The 20,931-nt window shown below is 39.3% G+C and overlaps 1 protein-coding gene across 1 annotated transcript in view; it reads left to right on the top strand.

Moving 5' to 3' along the window:
• The window catches only part of AHRR (aryl hydrocarbon receptor repressor), an 84,258-nt gene that overhangs the window by 24,554 nt on the left and 38,773 nt on the right, over positions 1 to 20,931 (top strand). Inside the window, exon 3 of the mRNA XM_085052345.1 lies at positions 1,316 to 1,497. Coding sequence (XP_084908471.1) covers positions 1,316 to 1,497 — 182 coding nt within the window. The remainder of the gene's footprint in view (positions 1 to 1,315; positions 1,498 to 20,931) is intronic.

Raw genomic sequence — 20,931 nt, 5'->3', positions numbered from 1 at the left:
CAATGACAAATCAATACTGTTGTATTTTAACATGTTCACCACTTTCTGAAATGCTAATGCTCAAAATTAAAATTATGATTGAAAAATGCAGTAGATGTGTGTAGCATGAAAATGCAGTAGAAAAGTGTGACAAATAATTAGTTTTATTCTCATTTTCCACTGGAATGTGAGCTAGCTACTTATGATTACGATCCTTGGATTCTGTGAGGTGAAAGCAGAAACAGTTAGTACAACCATACTTTTCTTACCATTTCCCATTCTTGAATATCCATGTAGTTTATGGCTCCAGTGTCCCCTAGCTCATACCTGGATAATGCACTTGACTACTGGCAGGTTCAGCAATGGTTGGCTACTGAAAGGAACCACCCTCTCAACCACTGAGGTCTTCTTCCTTAAGGGAGAATTCTGTGCTTCAGCACTGAGCTGTCCCACTGTCATGCTGGAAATAAGATCCCCATTTCTGTGTGCAAAAGCACCAGCTTTTCCTGTACTCCCCCTTGAGAACATCTCACACATTCTCTGAGAATATTGGGGGGCATTCCAAAATTGAGGTTCCTCACTTGTGATGTATTTCATCTTGACGAATTTTCACAACAGCTATTCTAGGTTATCTAATACTGCCCATTACACAAGAGGAGCACAAAATGGAGATGGATTTCTTGGCCTAGAAAGTTGAATAACATTAGTCTTTATGCTTTGCAAGGAATATTAATGTTCTTAAGAAATCAAATCCTTATCTTTGTTACTACTGATGTAGGAAGATAAATGTGAGAATGTACACAGGAGTTTTGAGCTTGAGGAAAGAATCTCTCTTCGCCTTGCCTTCCATACTTTTTAAAATTCATATCTAAAACCAGGCGTTTTTCTTAATTATCTCCTGACCCACAGGTTAACTTTGAGTCATTAAATGGAGGGAACTAAGATGGTTTGGATGAATATAGTGGGTATTGAATGGGTTCATGCTTTGTCACAGTAATTTTCCTCTGCTGCTCTGCCCCTCATTTTTACATACAAGATGACAAATTGTTATTCCTGGTATTGACTAGAACATGAAGATAGTACCCACTTGTCTAAGGTGAGAGGTCCTGAGTAAGAAATACCAGTTCTTAATTTTTTCCCAGATGCGAAAAGACAAACCTGTTGCACTATGGCAAATGCAGAAAGGTAAATCTCTTTTTGTCAGGGGACAAAAATTTTAAAGATTTTCATAGTAGCTAAATAGTCATGTTATCAACTAATTGAGTACAACATCTCAGTCTCTGGTTGTGCTACTTGGAAGTAAAACAGGTAATCGAAAATGTGTTCTCCACCACAGAAGGCCTGCAGTTGGGAATGAAAAATCAAATCCTTCGAAGAGACACAGAGACCGTCTGAATGCAGAGCTGGACCACCTGGCCAGCCTCCTTCCTTTTCCACCTGACATTGTATCGAAGCTGGACAAACTTTCTGTCTTGCGCCTTAGTGTCAGCTATCTCCGAGTCAAAAGTTTCTTTCAAGGTAGGTTTCATTAAGATATCAGCATCTCATTAAAAGTATCCCTCTAATTTATTGCTGCTTTGTACTAATTCTGAGTAAAAGTAACAAATAATATTATATTGATAAAGGCAGGGGAAAAAAATCTATCATTGAACTTATTTTGTGCATAAGATGTTGCATTGGAAATTTCATGCATTTCCTCTAATGTCGTTTGTGTGTTTTTCACCAAATAATGGGAGAAAATCCATCTTTCATCAACAGGCGTTAGAAAATGGAAAAACACAGCTGTAAAATCACTAAACCAGGAAAGAAGCTAGGGACAGATGTAATAACTGTAGATACTTTGAATTCTCTATTTGAAGCTGTTATCATTCATGTTCAAAATGCCTGTTTAAGTATGATGTGAAAGTCAAGCAACTACTGTATTACCTATGCTTGTTGTATGCCAAGAGGAAATGGGTTTGCTTTCAAAGCCAAAATGACCACTGTCTTTCAGGATAAGAGAGATCCGAAGTTTAAAGTGTTGAATGAAGTTGTACTAGGCTATACTTTGTTTTTGTAGCTGTCTAACACACTGCACAATAAAAGCCAAATGTGCATTTTCAGTTGCACATAAAAAAAAGTCTTTCAAATTTGAAGATATTTTGAGTTTCTCCTCTTGCTGAGGAGTTCACAAGAGCAAAATCCCGATTAGGGATTTAATAATGGAAATCCTATCTGGATTGTCTTTCAAAGAAAAAAGAAAAAAGACTATTTGAAGGAGTATAGTTGACCAAAACTTATAGGTGGACTGCAGAGATACACAGAAGTATATTTTATGGACATTGTTCTTCCTTTACTACTCATTATTTCTTCCTGATACTACTCCTTATTATGCCTAGTGTGTACATATATATATATATATATATATAATTTTTTGTTTGTTTTGACCAGAGAATGATATCTGTTGGTTGGCTTCTAGCTTTTAAAATGCATTTTAGTATAGAAGAAATGCCAGCTTGAAGAGACTTTGGCATGCTGCAGGGCATTTTACAAGCTGACATCAGATTACAAAGGGTGACACCACTGATATCAGGAGCCTCCCATGTCAGCTGTGGCAGCTGGTTGCCAACCCTCCAGCATCCTGCAGTTTACAGAGTGCCTTTCTTTCCCTTTAAACACATACCTGAGCATTATGGCTCCTTCCTCTAAGCTTGACTTTCATTTCTCTTGGATTCACAAGCAACAATATCTCTTCAGCTGCCTTTACTACCCCTCTGCCAGAGTTTCTAAGATCCATTGCCTCATTCTCTCAAAGAGACAAGGCAAAAGGAGAGCAAGTAAAGCCAGACTGCATTATGATGAAAAGTTTTGTGTTCCATGTTTTAAGAGATTTCATTTAATTTAATCCCCAAATTATCTAATTGGACACATAGTTTGTGTTCCCTTCATTCTTATTTTCAAATGTTTACATCATGAAACTAAGGTTACAGAAAGTATTGTTTACAGTAAAGGAAGGAAGCTACATGCCATTTTAAGACAAGAGAGCAGGCTGGAGCTTCAGAAGGGTGGAGTGGAGGAGAGGTGAGCTGTGGAAACAGAGCTGCATAAGGAATGGTTGCAAATGTTTGGGTACGAGAAGAATCTACTGCATCCCTCATGAGCATTATGATCTACTTCCTTGTAGTTATGGAGAAACAAGGCAGAATCTGTTTGTCTGTTTGTTTGTTTTTTAAAAAAAACTTTGGTAGCAAGTCACCTAAAAAAGCAAACAAACATATTCATCCCACAGTTTCAATCTTTGTTATGATGAAAGAGGGTAGAAGAGCAGAAATAGATTGTTTGTGGCTTTTTAAATCAAAGGATGGCACTAAATTGGAAGCTGTTATAAACACTCTGAGGACAGAGAACAGACCAGTGGCATACAGAGATGTTAGAAAATTGGATAAAAACATGTATCTGGAAAAACGGCTTAGTAAATCTGTACTAATTCACTCAGGGAAAATTAATCCAAAGAAACTGGTATTCAATAGAAAAGACAAACCTGGAAAGAGAACATAACAACAATTATCGAAGAGGGACAGTGGTCAGCAAGTTGTTCCATGCCTGTAATATGATATGTTGACATAAACAAGAAAGCCAAGCGTGGATTTTGGTCTGTTTGCCCAGAGGCAGCATGTCACTACACAAGAAGGTTATAATCCCTCTCTGCATGAGACCAGCATGACTCCATCTGGAATAGAGCTTTCTGTTGTGGGCATCTCCTGGTCACAAGGGCATTAGTGCATATTAAAGGGTTTGGAATAAACACAGGCAAGAAGTGACTCTAAAGTTGCACAGACACAAAAACAAACAAACAAACAAACCCCAAAAATCTAAAGTTAGCTCAAATATGTACAATTTATATTCTTAGGCTGTTTGTCTTCATAGAAGGAAAAGACAAGAAGGGAAGGAATTGCTCAGGATATTTTAGAGAGGCACAATGGAGGAACCAAGGAATGATGATGCCCAAGATGAAATTTGGTTTAAATATCAAGCAAAACATATCTGTAATGAGTTCTGTTCAGCTATCCAATACTCCTAAAGTGGATGCAGTGGAGAATCAGTACATTCAAATTTGTAATGTGTGACAGACAATACTGTGCATCTTTTGTTTAAAAAAGCTGTTACCTGAGTTTTGAGGAAGTTAAGCCTAAATTCCAGGTTTTTAAAACATGCTTTTAAGAATAGTGTTTGCCAATTTAAAAAAAATCATGAGAAGACATGTAAGTTCATATGTGACATTGCATATTCAACCCATTACAGGCCACCAATTCCTATGACAAGTATAGTGGCACACCTTCAACAATTCCAGCGGTTTCTAGACACACTCATTTCCTTACCACTAGGTGTCCTTTCAGCAGCTACCCTGCAGTAGTCAGTGTGCAGCTCAAATGTGTTTATGAAGATCAATAGCCAGCTGGAGGACATGGAATAACCTCACCACATTAAGTGTGAAAACGTTTTTTCAGAGAATTAGGTATTAGGGCATGGAAAACACCTGTCAGTCATTTATTCCCTTTTTAGTGACCATTAGAGGTTACTACCTTGAAGCATATGGCCAGTTCACCTTCCTTAAGTTTTTTAAGCAAAGGTCTTGCTCCATTCCAAAATTTAGACCTGGTTGTTGAGACAGATATTGTTGGGATTCAGTTTAAGTCATTGTGGTGGATTCCCTCCCTCATTCTTAGGAATGTTTTCCTTTTGCTTCAGAACAATTCTTCTGTGTACTTGTTTAAGGTTCTTCATATCTGCCATCAGTTGGCAGAGGCTCTATTAATAGCCCTGCTCCCCCCAAGCTATAGGCATTTAGTCATTTTGCATTTTCCTGATAAGCACTCCAAAACAGCTTGCAGCAATAACCTTCCAGTCTCACCGGATCTTGTGTATGAATCAGCTGGGTCTGAAGCAGGGCTTAGACTGAGAGACATCAACTGCTACAGGAAACTGTGACTGTCATTTGGCCCTGACAAAGATTTGTCTTGGGTGGGGCTCCTGTGAGCAAGGAGTGGTACTTAGTGTCTGTGGCCACTTGAATTTGCTGGGCCTCTGTCTTGGACATATTCCATCTCAGTTAATTGTAGTCTGTCTTCCTTTACCACTCTTGACAGTACATCCTTTTGTACCTCTTACTTCTCAGTTTTTCCACTGGTAGGAAAATGGTGGTCTTGCTCCACTTCAAAACCAGCTCCCTTTTGTCGGTTGTTTAAATTTTCCCCTTGTAGTACAGGTAACGATTTCATAAATAAATGTTAGAAGAATAGCACTTTGTTCTTTTAGCAGCTCAGGTCCTTTCTGAGAGAGAGCCAACCTTAAGTTTCCCAGTGCTTGTAAGGACACCGGTTATGACAAACACAGTTACAAGCTGGGCTATAAAGGTCCTCATCTTTCAGCTTTTAGTGTAAGTAACCTTGCATCAATTGGCCACTCAGACTTTCCTTCAGCATCTCATTCATTGATATTAGACCTTTTAGCCATAAGCATTCCCGATAAATGATCGCTAATATTGTTGAGTACAGTCTTAGATGGGAAATGTAGAGACCTCAGTATGGATCAATTTTTTAAAAATTTTAAATCCTTTACTACATAATTTATAAAAAGCATAATTTAATAAAATAGATTATTATTTTGCCCATCTGGGTATTTTTTTAACGCACAAATGTGTGTTTATATACACATATACATAGGCAAAAACAGAGACATGCAAGCACACAAAAAAGTGTCTTCCCAATAAAAATCTCCCCCACATTATTATATTGAATCTCTGTGCTTATTTCAAACTTCAGTGCCTTGTCCATATTTACTTACTTACAGATTTCGTTTGATTTTAAAATCTAAAAATCTGATAGATTTATGAATAACTAAATAAGGACCATAGAGAGTCCCAGATGAACTCTGCAAATAAATATCTTAAAAGTTTCTGTAAGTTTTATATTTAAACTGCAATCCAGATCTTTGCAAAATTAGTGACAGTCAAGCATGGAGACATGTTGTTTGACCTGCCTTAGACTAGAGTTATATATGGATTTTAAACTGAATTATAGTAGAGTTGAGAAATTTTCCTACAAATGTTAGTTCATCTCTTTCCATGCAGAATTAAAAATTTAAGGAAACGGGCCTGTAGTGAACTTTCCTGAGTAAATAATAAGCTGTGCCTTAACCTGAGGGTCATTGCCTAATGTTTTTGCAAATCTGCAATGTGAGTGATTTCATACCTTCCTTTGCAATCTCTAACATCCAAGCTGGAAGTCTCCTGCTTCATTTTAAGCCCTCCTTTTGTAGAAGAAAAAAATTTTTCCTTTTCTTGTGGCAGATCAGCTTTTACAGCCATGAAGGTGATCCTAGCAGACTGGAAGCAAAAGAGGTAATAAACACTAAACAACTTTTTTTGTTTTCATTGTCTGTAGCTCCCCCTCGGCTGAGTAGCAGAAAACTATTTTCCCAACCTTGTGTGGTTAAAGGGCTTCCAGCACGCTTTTTATAGCCTTCCCTTTCTTGCTACATCTGATACTATACATTGTCTTTTCTCTTTCTCTTCCTATAGATTTGTGCTTTATTTTATTCATTTTTAAAAGAGATTTTCTGTGAGAAAAGTCACTGAAGAACTCAAGATTTTGTGAATGTGGTCTTTTCTAACATTTCACATTCTTCACTGTGACTGAGACTGTTTACACTTATCTCCTGTATAATGATTTGTTGAAAGAAAATCCAGCTTCTGTTTTCCTTAGATATGTGTCCTCTGAGATTTTTCCAGGTTTACTGAAGTCTCCCTCCTGTGGGTCCTCTGCCTTCATGTTGCTGTGCCTTGGATTGCTGCTGCTGGAAGAACAGTTGATTCCAGGACTTCCTGGTCACTTTCACCAAGCTGCCCTTCCTTCTCCTAACCCATTTCTCCCCTTCAAGTAAACCTCTTATATATTTTTTTTCTTTTTCTTTTTTTTTTTTTTCAATTTCTGACAGGATAGCACACACTGTGTGGTTTCTATCTTCTGATTTAACATTTATGTTAGTGGGTCACTTCCTTTTACTCATCTATATGTTTGGTGTGATCCAATTCCCACCAATGTTTATCTTTAATTGAAATTGAATTTATCCCTTTTAAGAAGAAAGCAACAAAGGATTCCTCCCAGCTGGCCTGATTTTCAGTATCCTCAATTACTTGCAGTCTGTTCCAGCTTTGTTCTCCTCCTACAGTGTCCATGGCTGTGACTCCCCTATGTCCATAGCATACTACTGTGATTGAGAGTCCTTAGGTTCATTCATTAGACTCTTTAGGCTGTTATTTATTGTGGTATTTGAATATTTAGTGCTGCATTCCCCACTGCAGACCTGTTTCTGGTGTGACATGCATGACATTCCAGTGACACTCACCGAAAATGAAGATCGTAAAGCTTGAGATGGGTGAGGAAGCCAGAGTGGTCTCACTTTCAGTGCATCATCTGCAATGTAATGCTACTCAGCAGTGCTGTAGGAGTCCTGCTTACCTGAACCAAAGCTCCTGGTCTGAGAATCCAGGATTCCCCTGCAGTGCATGTACCCTGGGCATGGGTACATTCATAGGCATCCCTTTCTACCCCTCTGTCTCTTCCTAACAACTCTGTTTTCCCAGACTTGTCTTTCCAAACTCTCAGGAATTTTTTTTCTAGATTGAAAAGTTCTGCTTCTTTGATATAAATACGTTTTTTAGATTTTACCTTACATAAGCATAGAGAATTTTTCCACAGCAAGATTCAAGTGATCCTGACACTAAGTTCATGTGGCTGAGTTTATTAATACAGTTATGGCCTATACTGGATCCATTTCCATGGAAAAAATTCTCCTTTCATTTGTTGGCCAGTTTCAGTAGTCTGAACCTCCCCCTTAAAATTTAAAACCATAGACTAAGTGAATCACAGATTGACAGAAGGGTTGAAGTTGGAAGGAACATCTGGAGGTCCCCTGATCCAACGTCCATGCTCAAATATGGTCACTGAGAATCAGTTTCCCAGGACCATGCCCAGATGGCTTTTAAATACTCCAAGGGTGTAGAGTCTACAACCTCCCTGGCCAATCTCTGCCAGGTCTTGGTCATCCTTACAATGAAAATATGTTTCCTGATGTTCAGAGAGAACCTCCTGTGCTTCATTTTGTACTCATTTACTCTCATCCTGTCACTGGACACTTCTGAAAAGAACCTAGCTGCTTTTTCCACCCTTCCTTTAGGTATTTATGCACTCTGATGAGATCCACCCTGAGCTTTCCCTTCTCCAGGATGACCAGTTCCAGCTCTCTCACTATCCCAGCCTTTCCTTGCAGGAGAGGTGCTCTAGTCTCTTCATCAGCTTTGAGTCCTTTCATTGGACTCTCTCCAAGTCCTTTAGAAGGAATATGTTCAGACCAGATATAGAAAACAAAAAAAAACCAACCTGAAACACCAATAAATATTATAAAAGATATCTATAAGAACAGGATAAAATGCCTAAATCAACAACAACAAGGAGGTTGTTGATACCTCCTTTATTCCATCTCTTCATTCCCACCAATCTTTTCTTAGTATGACTCATATATTGATTTTTACTATGTAAATAATTAGAGGCTTTCAGATTATCCTCCAACTTCTCTTTTTGATGAAACCTGTACTTTGACATACAAATCAAGGATTTAAGTTGTGTACTTCTTAGATAGGGTTGAAGCTGAGACCTTGATTAAAGAAGACCTCAGTGTATCTGAATCTTTTAACAATTACAAGTTTGTTTTTTTTAAAACATCTTCTACTGACTTAGAGTCCTCTCCTCTGAAATGGATCTCTGAGTGATTTCTTTCAAGGAAGAGAAATAAGGACTTTTCTTTCTTGAACACATACAAAATGTCTTTAGCATGTGTATTGCTGTAGTCCACAGTGGTAGCTAATTAGGTTGTAAGCATTCAGGTTATTAAGGTTTCTTAGGACAACATATTCAATAGCTTGAACTGAGAAGAAACATTCATGGTCAGAGTGGGTTAACAGCTAAGGTTATTCCTGTGGCTGTATTGAACTGGCATATGCAAATTGCAACAACATTTGGAATGTTTTGGCCAAAAAGGGAAGTTCATGTTCACAGAAGAAACATTTTCCACTCTCTACTGCTCTCTAATTTTACCATCTTTTTAGCAATGCAGCTACTGAAAAAAGGAAAAACTGTTCTGCTGCATAAGTGGTACATAAGTAAATCATTGAAGGAAGATCTACTGTCTGCAAATCATTGTCTAATCAAGTGTTAAAATACTATATCAGTGAAATTTTAGTAAAAGTGTCAAGACTTTAAATAGGATAGCTGAATTCATTTATCCTTGAGATCTGGCAGGACTCCTTTCTGGAGGAGCAGCTGCACATTGACTCTCCTCCACATTATCCATTTTCAAACATTATTTTGGATTATTTTAACTAGAGTTTTTAATATATTTAATTGCCAGGGAGACCATTTTATTGGGACATATTGCGTATATTAATGGGTCATTATTTTCTCTTCCCCTTGTTTCCTGGGAACACCATTCATTCCATGTAACAAATAACTGAAGCCGTTTTGTACTACGTGTCCTCTTGCATAACCTGGAGATCTCTCTGTCCCTGGAAGGCCTTTGCTGACTCTTGGAGAAGAACTGTGTCTCCTCTTGGTGTCTTGTAAGAGGGCGTATCTCCTTGTGCTGGCTAGCTTTCTCTTTAGTTTCCCGCAAACAAGACGGGTTTTGTAGGAAGAGTGTTGATTTACAAGCAGGATTTACTTCAGAATAAACCTATATTCAGGAAGAACAAGACAACTTTTAAATAGCTTGAATTCCCATAGCCTTTGATGATCAAGGGAGCCCATCAGTGCAACACTATTTTCAGTGTCATATTCTGAAACTGGCTCTAAATGCACTATTTTTTTTTGTTGGTTTTTTGAGTAAAGGGAAATGAAGGATCTTAGTTATAAATAAATTTCAGATATTTTCTGGTGCTCTTTGGGTACTTGTGTCATGTGCTGAGCGTTGTTTATATTACCAGAGCTATTATAAACTCAGAGCTGTTGGACTGACTCAGTCACCTGCAGGAGGAAGGCTGGACTACACAGATTTTATGCTGTCTTTGGGAAGCACACCATCATTAGGATTCTTCTTGCAGAAATTCCTCTTGTAATTCTGGATCTGTATCTCATACAACTTCTCTGTTGCTGGGTGCCATCCAAATGAACATCCCTGTAGGCTTCAATGTTTCTCCTGATATTATCAAGACTGATTAGAAAACCAGGGAGTTGGAAATGACAAGTGACATGAGGGCAATCTTTGTTAGATTTCCCCTGAGGGCATTTAGCACTGGGAGAGTACAGTAGAAGTACACTCAGGACCAGACACATGGTCAGCCATGCATACAATGCCTGCTTTTATAGGTGTTCCCACAAATCACAGCTTCTACGTTGGTCCAGTGCTAGGGGAAGTCCCCAAAATACTTCGAGACATTAAGTGTGGGTCTTCATCTTTCTCCAGCTTGCTCACTCATTTTTAACCATCTCAATTTGGGAGGCTTTTGTGCTCAGTGCATTTGGTTATCTCGCACTGCGCATCTCACGGAGCATTGATGTAAAGGAGTGTGGCAAGGATGTGTAAATGAACGTGATAAATGCATATGGCAAGGAAAAAGCTGGGTCCAGCTCATCCAGGAGACTGATATACACACTGCCTTTTGTATTCAGTGATGTTCATCTAGCCTGTGCACAGTGCTTGCTTAATTCCTGCTCTGCAGCCAAGGCTCTTCTTGGCCCAGCCTGCTACCAGCTGTTGAAATACCCTCCCAGTCTGCCATGGATCAAATTCCATTATCCTGTGATGTAAGTAATGGACTGTCATTGATCTCATCAATTCTCTCGAGTTAAATTTTATTTAGATCTTGGAGACAGAGGAAAAACTTGGAGTTTAGTTCCACTGTGACCCATGTTTTCCTTGGATATGGAAACAAGACTGGTTTCCATCACAGGAAAAATGGCATTTTTACTTCAGAACTTGCTAGCAATTTCAGTGACTGTAGAAGATATTAGCAGTGGTTTTATCCTTATCACTGTTGCAGTGGATGGGAGGCAGGGAAGCATTCCCCCAGGCATGAACTTTGGCTTGGTTTACACTTGTTCTCAGCTTCTTGAGTGATTACCATCTCTGAGAGGAAGCATGTCTCTTTACTGTCAAGAAAATGATTTACTTTGTTTCTTATTTTAAACACAGATATGTTTTAGAGGAAAGACAATACCTCTTATCCAACAGAACAAGGAACTTAGTTTGGCGTATTATAATTGCATAGGACTTTGAAGACAAAGAAGACAAATCATTTTAGTCTGGAGAATAGTGTGTGAGATTGTCCTCCTAGCTTCCCTTCTCACTTTGCTACAGCTGACTTCAGGGTTATAGCACATAGTAAAGCTCTGCAGAGAACTCTGAAACAATGAGGATCACAAAATCACAGAATCATTTAGTTTGGAAAAGACCTCCAAGATCATCAAGTCCAGCCTTTGACTGATGACCACCTTGTCAATTAGACCATGGCACTAAGTGCCACATCCAGTCATTTCTTAAACACCTCCAGGGACTGTGACTCCACCACCTTCCTTGGCAGCCTATTCTTAACCACCCTTTCAGTGAAGAAATTCTTCTCAATGTCCAACCCTAGGTGCAGCTTAACACTTTGTCCTCTCATCCTGTTGCTGGTTGCTTGGGAGAAGAGGCTGATCCCTACCTGGCTGCAGCCTCCTTTCAGGTGGTTGTAGAGAGCAATAAGGTCCCCCCTGAGCCTCCTTTCCTGTAAGCTAAACACCCCCAGCTCCTTCAGCTGACTCTCATAGGACCTGTGCTCCAGACCCTTCACCAGCTCTGTTGCCCTTCTCTGGACATGCTCCAACATCTCTTTCTTGTAGTGAGGGGCCCAAAACTGAACACAGGATTCCAGGTGTGGCCTCACCAGTGCTGAGCACAGAGGGACAATCACTTCCCTGGTTCTGCTGATCACACTGTTTCTGACACAAGCCAGGATGCCATTGGCTTTCTTGGTCACCTGGGCACATGCTGGCTCATGTTCAGGTAGCTTACCAGCACTTTTTCCTATAACGAATTTTAACTGGAACTTGTGCCCCACCAAAATCAACTAACAATTTCTGTTTCTTGCCCATTTCTCTGAATGAGCAGCTTCTTCTGCCACTTCTGCGGACATCTCTATGCCTGGCTTTTCCATAAGGAAATGTGATTGTAATAGTCCTTGGCTATAAAATCTTTTTTCTTGCCAGCCCTTTCTCCTCTTTCCATAGCTTTGACTCTTTCCTCTACAGCCATCATTCATTTTTTTCACAGTACCCTTTATGACAAAATGACCTCCCTGAAATCACGTCCAGGTAACCCACAAATTCCTCCTGCACCAAAATCTTCTCAGTTAGAACCAGAGCTACAGGAGCCTGGGAAGTTTATTAGAAGTATGAAAGTAAATGAATACATCAATGATTTAGTCAAGCCCAAAAGTCTGTGATTTATCCCATGGTTTATATGGCTGAATCTGTGAAAGACGTCTGTCTTTCTAAGCTGTGACTAAATATTTAGATGCTTGGAAGTTATAAAATATGAGCAGGGGACTGGTTTCTGCAAAGCTTGCCTCACTTTGCTATGTGATAGTCCTACAGTTTGGCTCAATGGATTACTCTGAAGGGGTTTTCTTCATTTAATTGTATTTGGCTTAGTATCTTTTTCACATTATTAGAAAGAAAATCCCATGTGACTAACACAGATGCTTCTCTTCTCTATATAATGTAACAGTAACATAGTCAGTGCTCTGAATGTTCCCTGCCATGAAGGGAAATGAAAGTTTTTTAGATGAGGCACAGCAAGTTTCCTTTTATAAGTCCAGTTTTAATTTTATTATAATTTTTGGTTCAATAATGTAGATAATATAACTGACAAATTTTCTAAAATCTTGCCATCAAGTAGGAGTGGAAGCAGAATGCATATCAGCAAACTAACCTAGATGTTCAGTAAGAGAAATTATAAGTGGACATTAAAACTTCTCCTAAAGAAGCTCATAATTACTTTTGTGAAAGTTTGATTCTATACAACAGTCTTGCCAAAGTACATATGTGAATTTACTGTGTCCCTAAAATTCTACTAAAATCCCCTCAATGCATTCCCTCTTTATATCTGCTTGGAATATATAAAGTTGAATGTATATAGAAAGTAAATCTCTGTCTGTAGTTTTTTGTTACAATAAGCAAATGTCCACTACTCCCTTTTACCTCTGAACCTGCAACTTGAATTGGCTACTTACATATTGGAAATAGTTGAAAAAGGTTGAGAGAAGAGGATTGAAAACAAGCAAAGATCAGACCTAAATCAAAACCCAATATATTTTAAATAGGTTTTTTTTCTAGTCCATTTACAACTTCATAACCACTTTACTAATTGTATACCTGCAAAGCATATGTCACTTTATATTAATCCTATATATTTCCCTGACCATTTCAACATCTGTGCAGAAAATGCTATCTTCTGCATGTTGGTATTATGTTGTATATTGGTGTCAGTGAAAACTTGTCACAAACCCTCTATATTTCATTCCAAATAATTTATTGAACTGATATTGTGCCATCAAATGACCCCTATAAACCTTATACAGGAAAACGGCACAATAAAAAGTGCTTTATGAAAATATTTCTTGAGAGGATAAATAATTCAGCACTAATAATGTATCCTGAGCTGATGAATGTAAGGATTTATGTGTAGAATATTCTAATATGTTATTAAAAGGACTATGACAGTATATGGAGAAAAATTAATTGCATTTCTTCTTTCCATACCTTTTCTTTAAGATCTTAATCTACATCGCTGCATATAGGAAATAATATTGTAGGCTGTACATCTCAAAGCAAGGAATATTTGTGAGAGGAAATCAGCAATGTTTGCAATTACTTTAATAATTCTTAAAGGGGCAGTTATGCCAGGTGCAGAGTGCTCTCAAATTATGATGTGTTCAAGAGGTTTTGATTGTTTTCAGCACTTCTTCAGGACCACCAGAACTGTATCAAACCATAGCAATGTGGTTCTATATCTGCCTAAGGGAAGAGCTCTTTCTCCTGAGCCAAACATACTCAGTAACGTCAGAGAGTTTGAAGGTATTGCACATTGCAACATACATTCTTCACTTTTATTGATGCTAGCAAGCATTTTAGAACTATTTAATAAGTTTGGCAGTAAGTGCCATATCATTTCGGGACAATGATGCACCCTGCATTTGTTGCTGCCAACTTATGGTTAGGAAAGCAGAGACAATGTCAGTTTGAATGTTACTTCACCATCACAAATTAAATATATCATGGTAGTAGCTGATAATATCTTTAAAACCAGTAGAGTGGCTGAGATTGTCAGCACTGTCAGCATGAGGTGGAAGGAGAGATCAGTTTCTGGACAGAAGATGTGCCCCTCACAGCAACACTCAGTGCAGGGCCACTGAGTACCAAGAGATCATTTAGAAAAGAGGAATTTTTTTATCTTGTCTTTATCTAGTCAAGTCATGATCTTCAGACAGGGGTCAGCTTGCTTGCTTTAGATATTGTAGCCTCAGAAGATCTTGTGTGTTCTGAATCTCTGAAGATAATATTCCACTAGTACCCTTCCTCCAGCTGGAGAAAACCTACAAACTACAGTGTGGCCACTCTCTGTCGCTCTCTTGCAAAATACCAACACAATAGCATGTGAAAAACATGTTGGGGAAGACTTTAAAACTGTATATTCCTGTGCCCTGAACTGCCTGTATTGGAGACTGGGAAATGTAACAAAAAGTTTCCAAGAAAAGAGGACATTGAGAAACTTAATCTCCTTTCCACTGAGGCAGTCTGCCAGGAAAGACCTACTGTAGGCAAAATTTGGGCAAAAAGCCTCTTCTCAGAAAACAACAAGTTTGGTTGGGGAGGAAACATAAAGACAACTGGTCATGTCCTTAATTCCTTATTATGTTTTGCTTAACCTTGGCATTAGTGGAGTGATACAAGCCAGGCTTTCAAAATCTGTCCTAGTGTTTCAAAAAAACACATTGCCTGAAGGTAAATGTATTTTTCAGAGTCATAGCAAAAATGTCTTGAAAAGGTTGAAGCCTGGGAGGTGTGAGGTCACACCATCACCACGCCAATAATTTGTCTGGAGAGTGTTTTGTGCTAGTTAAACTGGGGACCAACTAGCCAGATTAGCAGTGGTAGAAAGCTGCTGGAGGGAATGAACACTCAAAGGCAAACTTAGATCTGTATGGAGATAATGGGATACATGTGAACAATTTGGTGAATTTTATCAGTGTACTTTCACATCAAACTTTTAATTAAACCTGTCAGTTTTCTCTTTTTATTTTTTGCTGTTTAACTTGGTGACTTTCCTTTCCTTCCACCTCTTCTTCTCTAGCAGCCTTTTTAGTGATAACCAAGGTCACTCTTTTTAAATTTTATTTTTTGCATCTTGCTCTTCTGTAGATCTTCTTGCTTTCTCCATATAGGTTTTTTCCTTGTCTTTCCCCATTTAGCTACAACAGTCTTCCTTTTCTCTATATTCCTTGCTCCATTCCTAAAAACTTTTTGTTACATCTGCTGTCTGCCAATCCAGAATTGGATCTCCATCTCTCCTCTCCAGTAACAGACTGACTGGTGGGAAAGCAATGATCTCTTTTTTTTTTTCTTCTTTTTTCCCCCAACAAGACATTGTTCTTGTCTCCTATTGGGTGAAAGAAGGACCAGGCAAACCTCTTTTCCATTCTCCTCCATGAGGGCCTTTCGCCCTAAGTGATCCGGGTGTGGTGAGCTCAGATAGCCTGCTGATGCTTTCATTGCATGGGCCACAGGGAGGGGATGTACCTTTCATTCCCTCCCCTACAAAGAGCCCTACCACAGCGTCAGGATGATGAGAATCGCTGAAGCAGAGGGATGAGCCTTGGGGCGGGAGGGGGGAATAAATAATGGCTTGTTCTCAACCCTCCCTTCTGCATTAGGCTGCCAGATGATTGCTTATTCCTTGCTCCCACCCACACACTTCATGCCACCACCAGCATTTTTGGTCCTTTGTGGCTGAGGTTGTGGGCTAGTCAGCTGATGAGTCAGCTCTGCTAACCAGTGCTTTTCCAGCTCCCCATGGCAGGGATAGCTTGTGCAGAAGAGTTTCAGCCAACGCTATCTGCGTGGAAGAAGAGGGCTGCTTGGGCACGTTAATTGATTTATTTAGGATTTCACCATTCTTCAAATAAAGAGCAGGTTTCCAGGGGTGTGCAATTCATCTCCTCTCGTTGCCTTTGCATAGGCTCTGATGCAGGAAGTTTTGAAGCTACACCCTGTATACCATCTGTTAGTATGGGAGCGTGAAGTGAATGGGAAATTCAAACTTTGAATAGGTCAGGAAATTCAAAGTTTTGTTCTCACAGCAATTAACTACATGTTGGTCTCAGATGGTACTGTAGCTCATCGGGTTAATGCACAAAACAAGTCTTGCGCCACAGCTGAGCTCCCACACCACAGCTGAACTTGGCACTGGGGCCGAGTGGGAGAAGAGAGGATCAGAGCTCCAAAATACCTTTGTGCCTCCTCAATGCTGGGCAGGCCTGGGCCTCTTTAGTGCTTCCCAGGGGTCAGAACACCCTCCGGGACTGGCGCACACAGTGCCTCACAGCTCATGTCAACTGGGGAACATCTGGCCAACGGAAAATACAGCAGGCACAAGAATGTTCCAGCTGCCCCATTCCCAGCCTGCCCCATCCTGCCTTGACTCCAGAACACCCGGCTGTGCTGCCGTGGCTGGAGCACAGTCATTAGGTACTTCAGCTCCTTTTCTCATTCTCTACATCAGGCAAAGGCTATGCTGTGCTGGGACAGGTTGTGTGAACCACCACACGTGGAAGGCTCAGTCATAATTAGTGATTAAACAACTAAACAATAAGTTTTAAACTAATTTCTTCAGCTGCACTGTTTCTGTCCTTTCCAGTCTGCCTAGTACTAGCATAGTTCCAGGCATCCTCCAGCAGTTCTGACCAAGCTAGACCTTAATTTACATTGCAATAGCAAAATACTCTGTTCCTCCTCTTCCAGACAAAAACTGGCCATTTTCAAGTATGTACAGTATGTTGAGACAGAAGGAAGAGAGTGAGGGTAGAAGAAATTTTGTGAGTATACTTGCTGTAATTTTTATAACCGAGTTACTCAGAAAGCCTTAGGTTTGAGTCTAATGACTGTAATTTGTCACAGTACTTAAACCTATTTCTAATGAAAGAATACTTCTTAGTAGCTATTTACAGTCAATTTATTTATTAAAAATTATTTATGGTTCACTAATCTGAAATAGTTTGATTTTGGATGATTAGTTGGGGTATAAGTGAACTCTATTACATTTCTCTGGATGATTTTCAGATTAAATAAACTCCATAAAAGGACTAAAAAAGTGACATATAGGCGTATTTGCAGCTAATCCAAATGACTGGATGCATGTTCTCTTAAATATATAGTAGATGTACAGATCTTTTGACTATCAGGTGCCAGATATTAAGAGCTGTGGAGGGAGTGAGGAAAGCTTGCAGTAATTATTTGGAAATTGGCATATGACAAGCCATTGTTTATCTTGAATTCACTATACTAAATTACTGACCAATTCTTCCTCTACAATTGCAGATCCAGTGGGACTAAGACACGTGTATTAGCTGCCTGCTTGCATCTCCTTAGAAAATGGAGCAATTGTCCACACTGTCTTTGAGTAGGAAAGGTCGTACTCTTGAAAAAAGATTCCAGATATTTTATTTTCATATAATAGGTGTTATAAAAAGGACTTTCAGAAAGGCAAGACTTTTTAGGTACCAGCTCTGTGGCCAGACTGGTATGCAGAACAAAGCTGAGCAGCAGTATTCTAGCAGCTGTTTACCCTCAAATGGCCATACATAAACTCATTCCTGCTGTTACCAATGATTTCTTTGCCAACTGCCTCCAGAAGAACAGTGCAATTTGTTTGTAAAGGTAAGGTAGCCCAACAGCATTCTCACGTATCTCTTTCCATAGCTAGAAAGGAAAAATTGCCATGTTAATTAAATACTTGCGTTAGTATCCAATGCTGTTTCTCTCTAGATAAACTTCTTGTGCTTTAACCAAAGTTCCTAAACAGGAATTAAGTCTGTTTATGCAAGACTTGATCCTGTATATTTTTCATTTCCATGGGAAGTTGCTGTAGTGGTAAGGGAATGGGCACAAATCAGTAACATAAGGTAAAATCTTCAGAAGCCTCAGAAACCTTTGAAACTGTGGCCTGTCTTCAAAAATGCAGCTTTGTCTGCACTGGTACTGTCACCCTCAAGGTCAGTCTGGAGGCTGTCAACACCCTCCCTTTACAGACTAGTGGCTCTGTCTCATCACCTCCACCAACATTTTGACTGAGCTGAGAAGCTGTGGTGATGCTCAGCCCCTGAGGTTAAGCCTGACTCCGCGATGTGAGAGTGCTGAGCTCTGACAGAGAGCTCCACCAGCAGTAAAGACACAATTCTCTGTCCAGATTCCAACCTAATTCTTCTCCATAAATATAGGAGAGACCTGGAGCAGATATAAGGCCGGTTTTGGGGTATCATTAGTTTCGTATCAAAGCTGGACTGGGATGTCATCTTTTCTGTCAATGGCAAATTGCGGTGCAGATGGAAGGGAACCTCTCCCACTGCTTGAGCTGGGTGAAGATACACATCAAGGTCAAGCCTAAAGTGTAAAAAGCCCCCATTTTGGATGAATCCAAGGGTACTTAACAACCTGTGGGTGCAACTCCAGGATCCCTGAAACTGTCTGTAGCATGTATGGGCACACCTCAACAAGCTTTCACCTGTTTAGTGTGTCTAATAATAGCGATGAACTTGCAGGACAGTGTGCAAACTGCATCCCACACTGTGAATCCTCAACAGGCTTAGTGCTGTGCCCTCATTCCTATTGTTACTTATTTAAGCTGGATTATAAAGCTGGTTTGGGCAAGCCTGTTTATGCTGCCTTTAAATGAAATGTGTCTGTACACTAATCCTTACAAAATATCAATGAGCAATACAACCACCATAATTTTTTTAATTGTAGGCTTCAAAGTAATTTAACAGCTTTTGAAAACTTTATTTCAGGTAATTAGTGCAAATAATTAATGATGAAACAACAACGGTCGCTTTCATAGCGTTAACTGCTTGTGAAAATAGGCCAAGCCCCCCCGTTCATTGGGTAGAGTTGACTTATCATAAGAGGAAAAATAATATTTTAAACTTTTTGCTTTAAATTCCCAACTGCCCCTTATCATCCAAAGTCATCCCAGCTACCACCTGCAAGGCATGTCCATACAACAGATTACTATGTTGGTCATCTGTGGGATATTTGGCTAAAATAAAGTAGACTTTTCCGACCTAGGAACAGGCTCTAACTAGAACTTTTTGTGCTTCCACATTATTCCTTCAGAACCAATTCATAAACCTGTTTCCTGGTCTACTATTTCCGTATTGTTGTGTTTCTAACAGTGCAGCAGGGCAATGTTTAATTCAGGGCAATCGTATTTCTTGTTTATTGAATCTAATATTTGTTTGACTGTTTACCATGACTTTTAAATATCTTAATTAGCATCATTCACAGTACACCTGGTTGGCAAACATGGACCTTTAGGATAATAAAGAGGAACAGGCTAACTAAATATTTGCAAAAGGTGCCAGTATAATTTCAAAGAATTGTAGAGCTATTTGACTCCGGCTTTTATTTAATTCTACCCAGAAATTCTATCATTCCATCCAGATAAAACTCGAAGCTATACATGTCTTCTCTGATCAAACTGAAACAAAGTAGCCCATGATTTATTTTGGGGAATCCCATCCGATAATATGTGTGTGCCTTGTATCTGTGTGGGTAGAAAGGATGAGCTGCCTCTTTAAAAAGCTTCCGTGAACCTGTATTGTTGTAGTAAGCTCTGGTAGGCGAGGGGTTGCGTGACTGCAGCAGACTCATTTGTGACCTCAGAAAAGTGGTTATGAAAGTGATCTCTTGATCAGAGGAATAGAGCTCTGCTGCCTGCCAGACCAGCAATGCAGAAATGAGCCTCCTCCCTGCAAATCTGCCCCGGCAGGAGAAAAAATGTTCCTCTTTTGGACGCAGCGTAATGATTCCTCTGCAAAATTCTCAGGCTTAAAACAAAGTGGGTCCTAGGGTAAACATTGTCTCCAGTTAATGTTCACATTTTTTAAGAACATGTGCAAAAGCATCTTCATCTTTTGCAATTTGTAGTTTTCACTGTCTGCCTTAAACCTACTCCTATTTTCCTTAGCGTAGTGCTAGTAAGTCCTGTTTCAGTGGTTATTGACTGACTCTGGCAGTAAGCCACAGTGTATATCCAACAAAAATCATATTGTAGCCTGTGAAAATACAATATAAACTAATGTTTATGTCACATGATGAGTGTAAAACAGATCTGATGAATCAGTAGGTAAGAAACCACCATTTTTCATCCAGAGAACTGTGACAGAATAAGAATCACTACAAGTAATTTTTGCATCATAATTATCTTTACACACACTATTCGCCTAGCATTGATCACTCAGTGAAAGCTGCAATTGGTTATTATTACCTAGAAAGTTGAAGCCATAATCCTATAAGTTTCATGAATGAGATAAAGGATTCTTATCCTTATCCCATAAGGAATACTCGTTATTTCTTTGATAGCTTGCTATGAGTCAAGGTAGGAGGCACTTTTGTAGGAGTCAGGCTTGCCTGTTCAAGTCAATGACACACATGCAGAAGAGTTGATACTGGAGAAAAGGTTATATTTTATTAGCTAGGACTTTGTTTCTGAAATACTGAACATTGGTTTTCCTTATCTTCAAATGGGACAAGTCTGATAAGAACTCTGGGCTTGCCTTTTAATTTTATCACTATATCTAAGTATTCTCTGTGTTAAAAATTGAAAAGT

Source organism: Lichenostomus cassidix, chromosome 2, assembly GCF_008360975.1.
Source record: "Lichenostomus cassidix isolate B80296 chromosome 2, HeHo_3.0, whole genome shotgun sequence".
Taxonomy (NCBI): domain Eukaryota; kingdom Metazoa; phylum Chordata; class Aves; order Passeriformes; family Meliphagidae; genus Lichenostomus; species Lichenostomus cassidix.
Note: the sequence above shows the minus strand (reverse complement) of the source record. Positions and strands in the feature narration are given on the sequence as shown.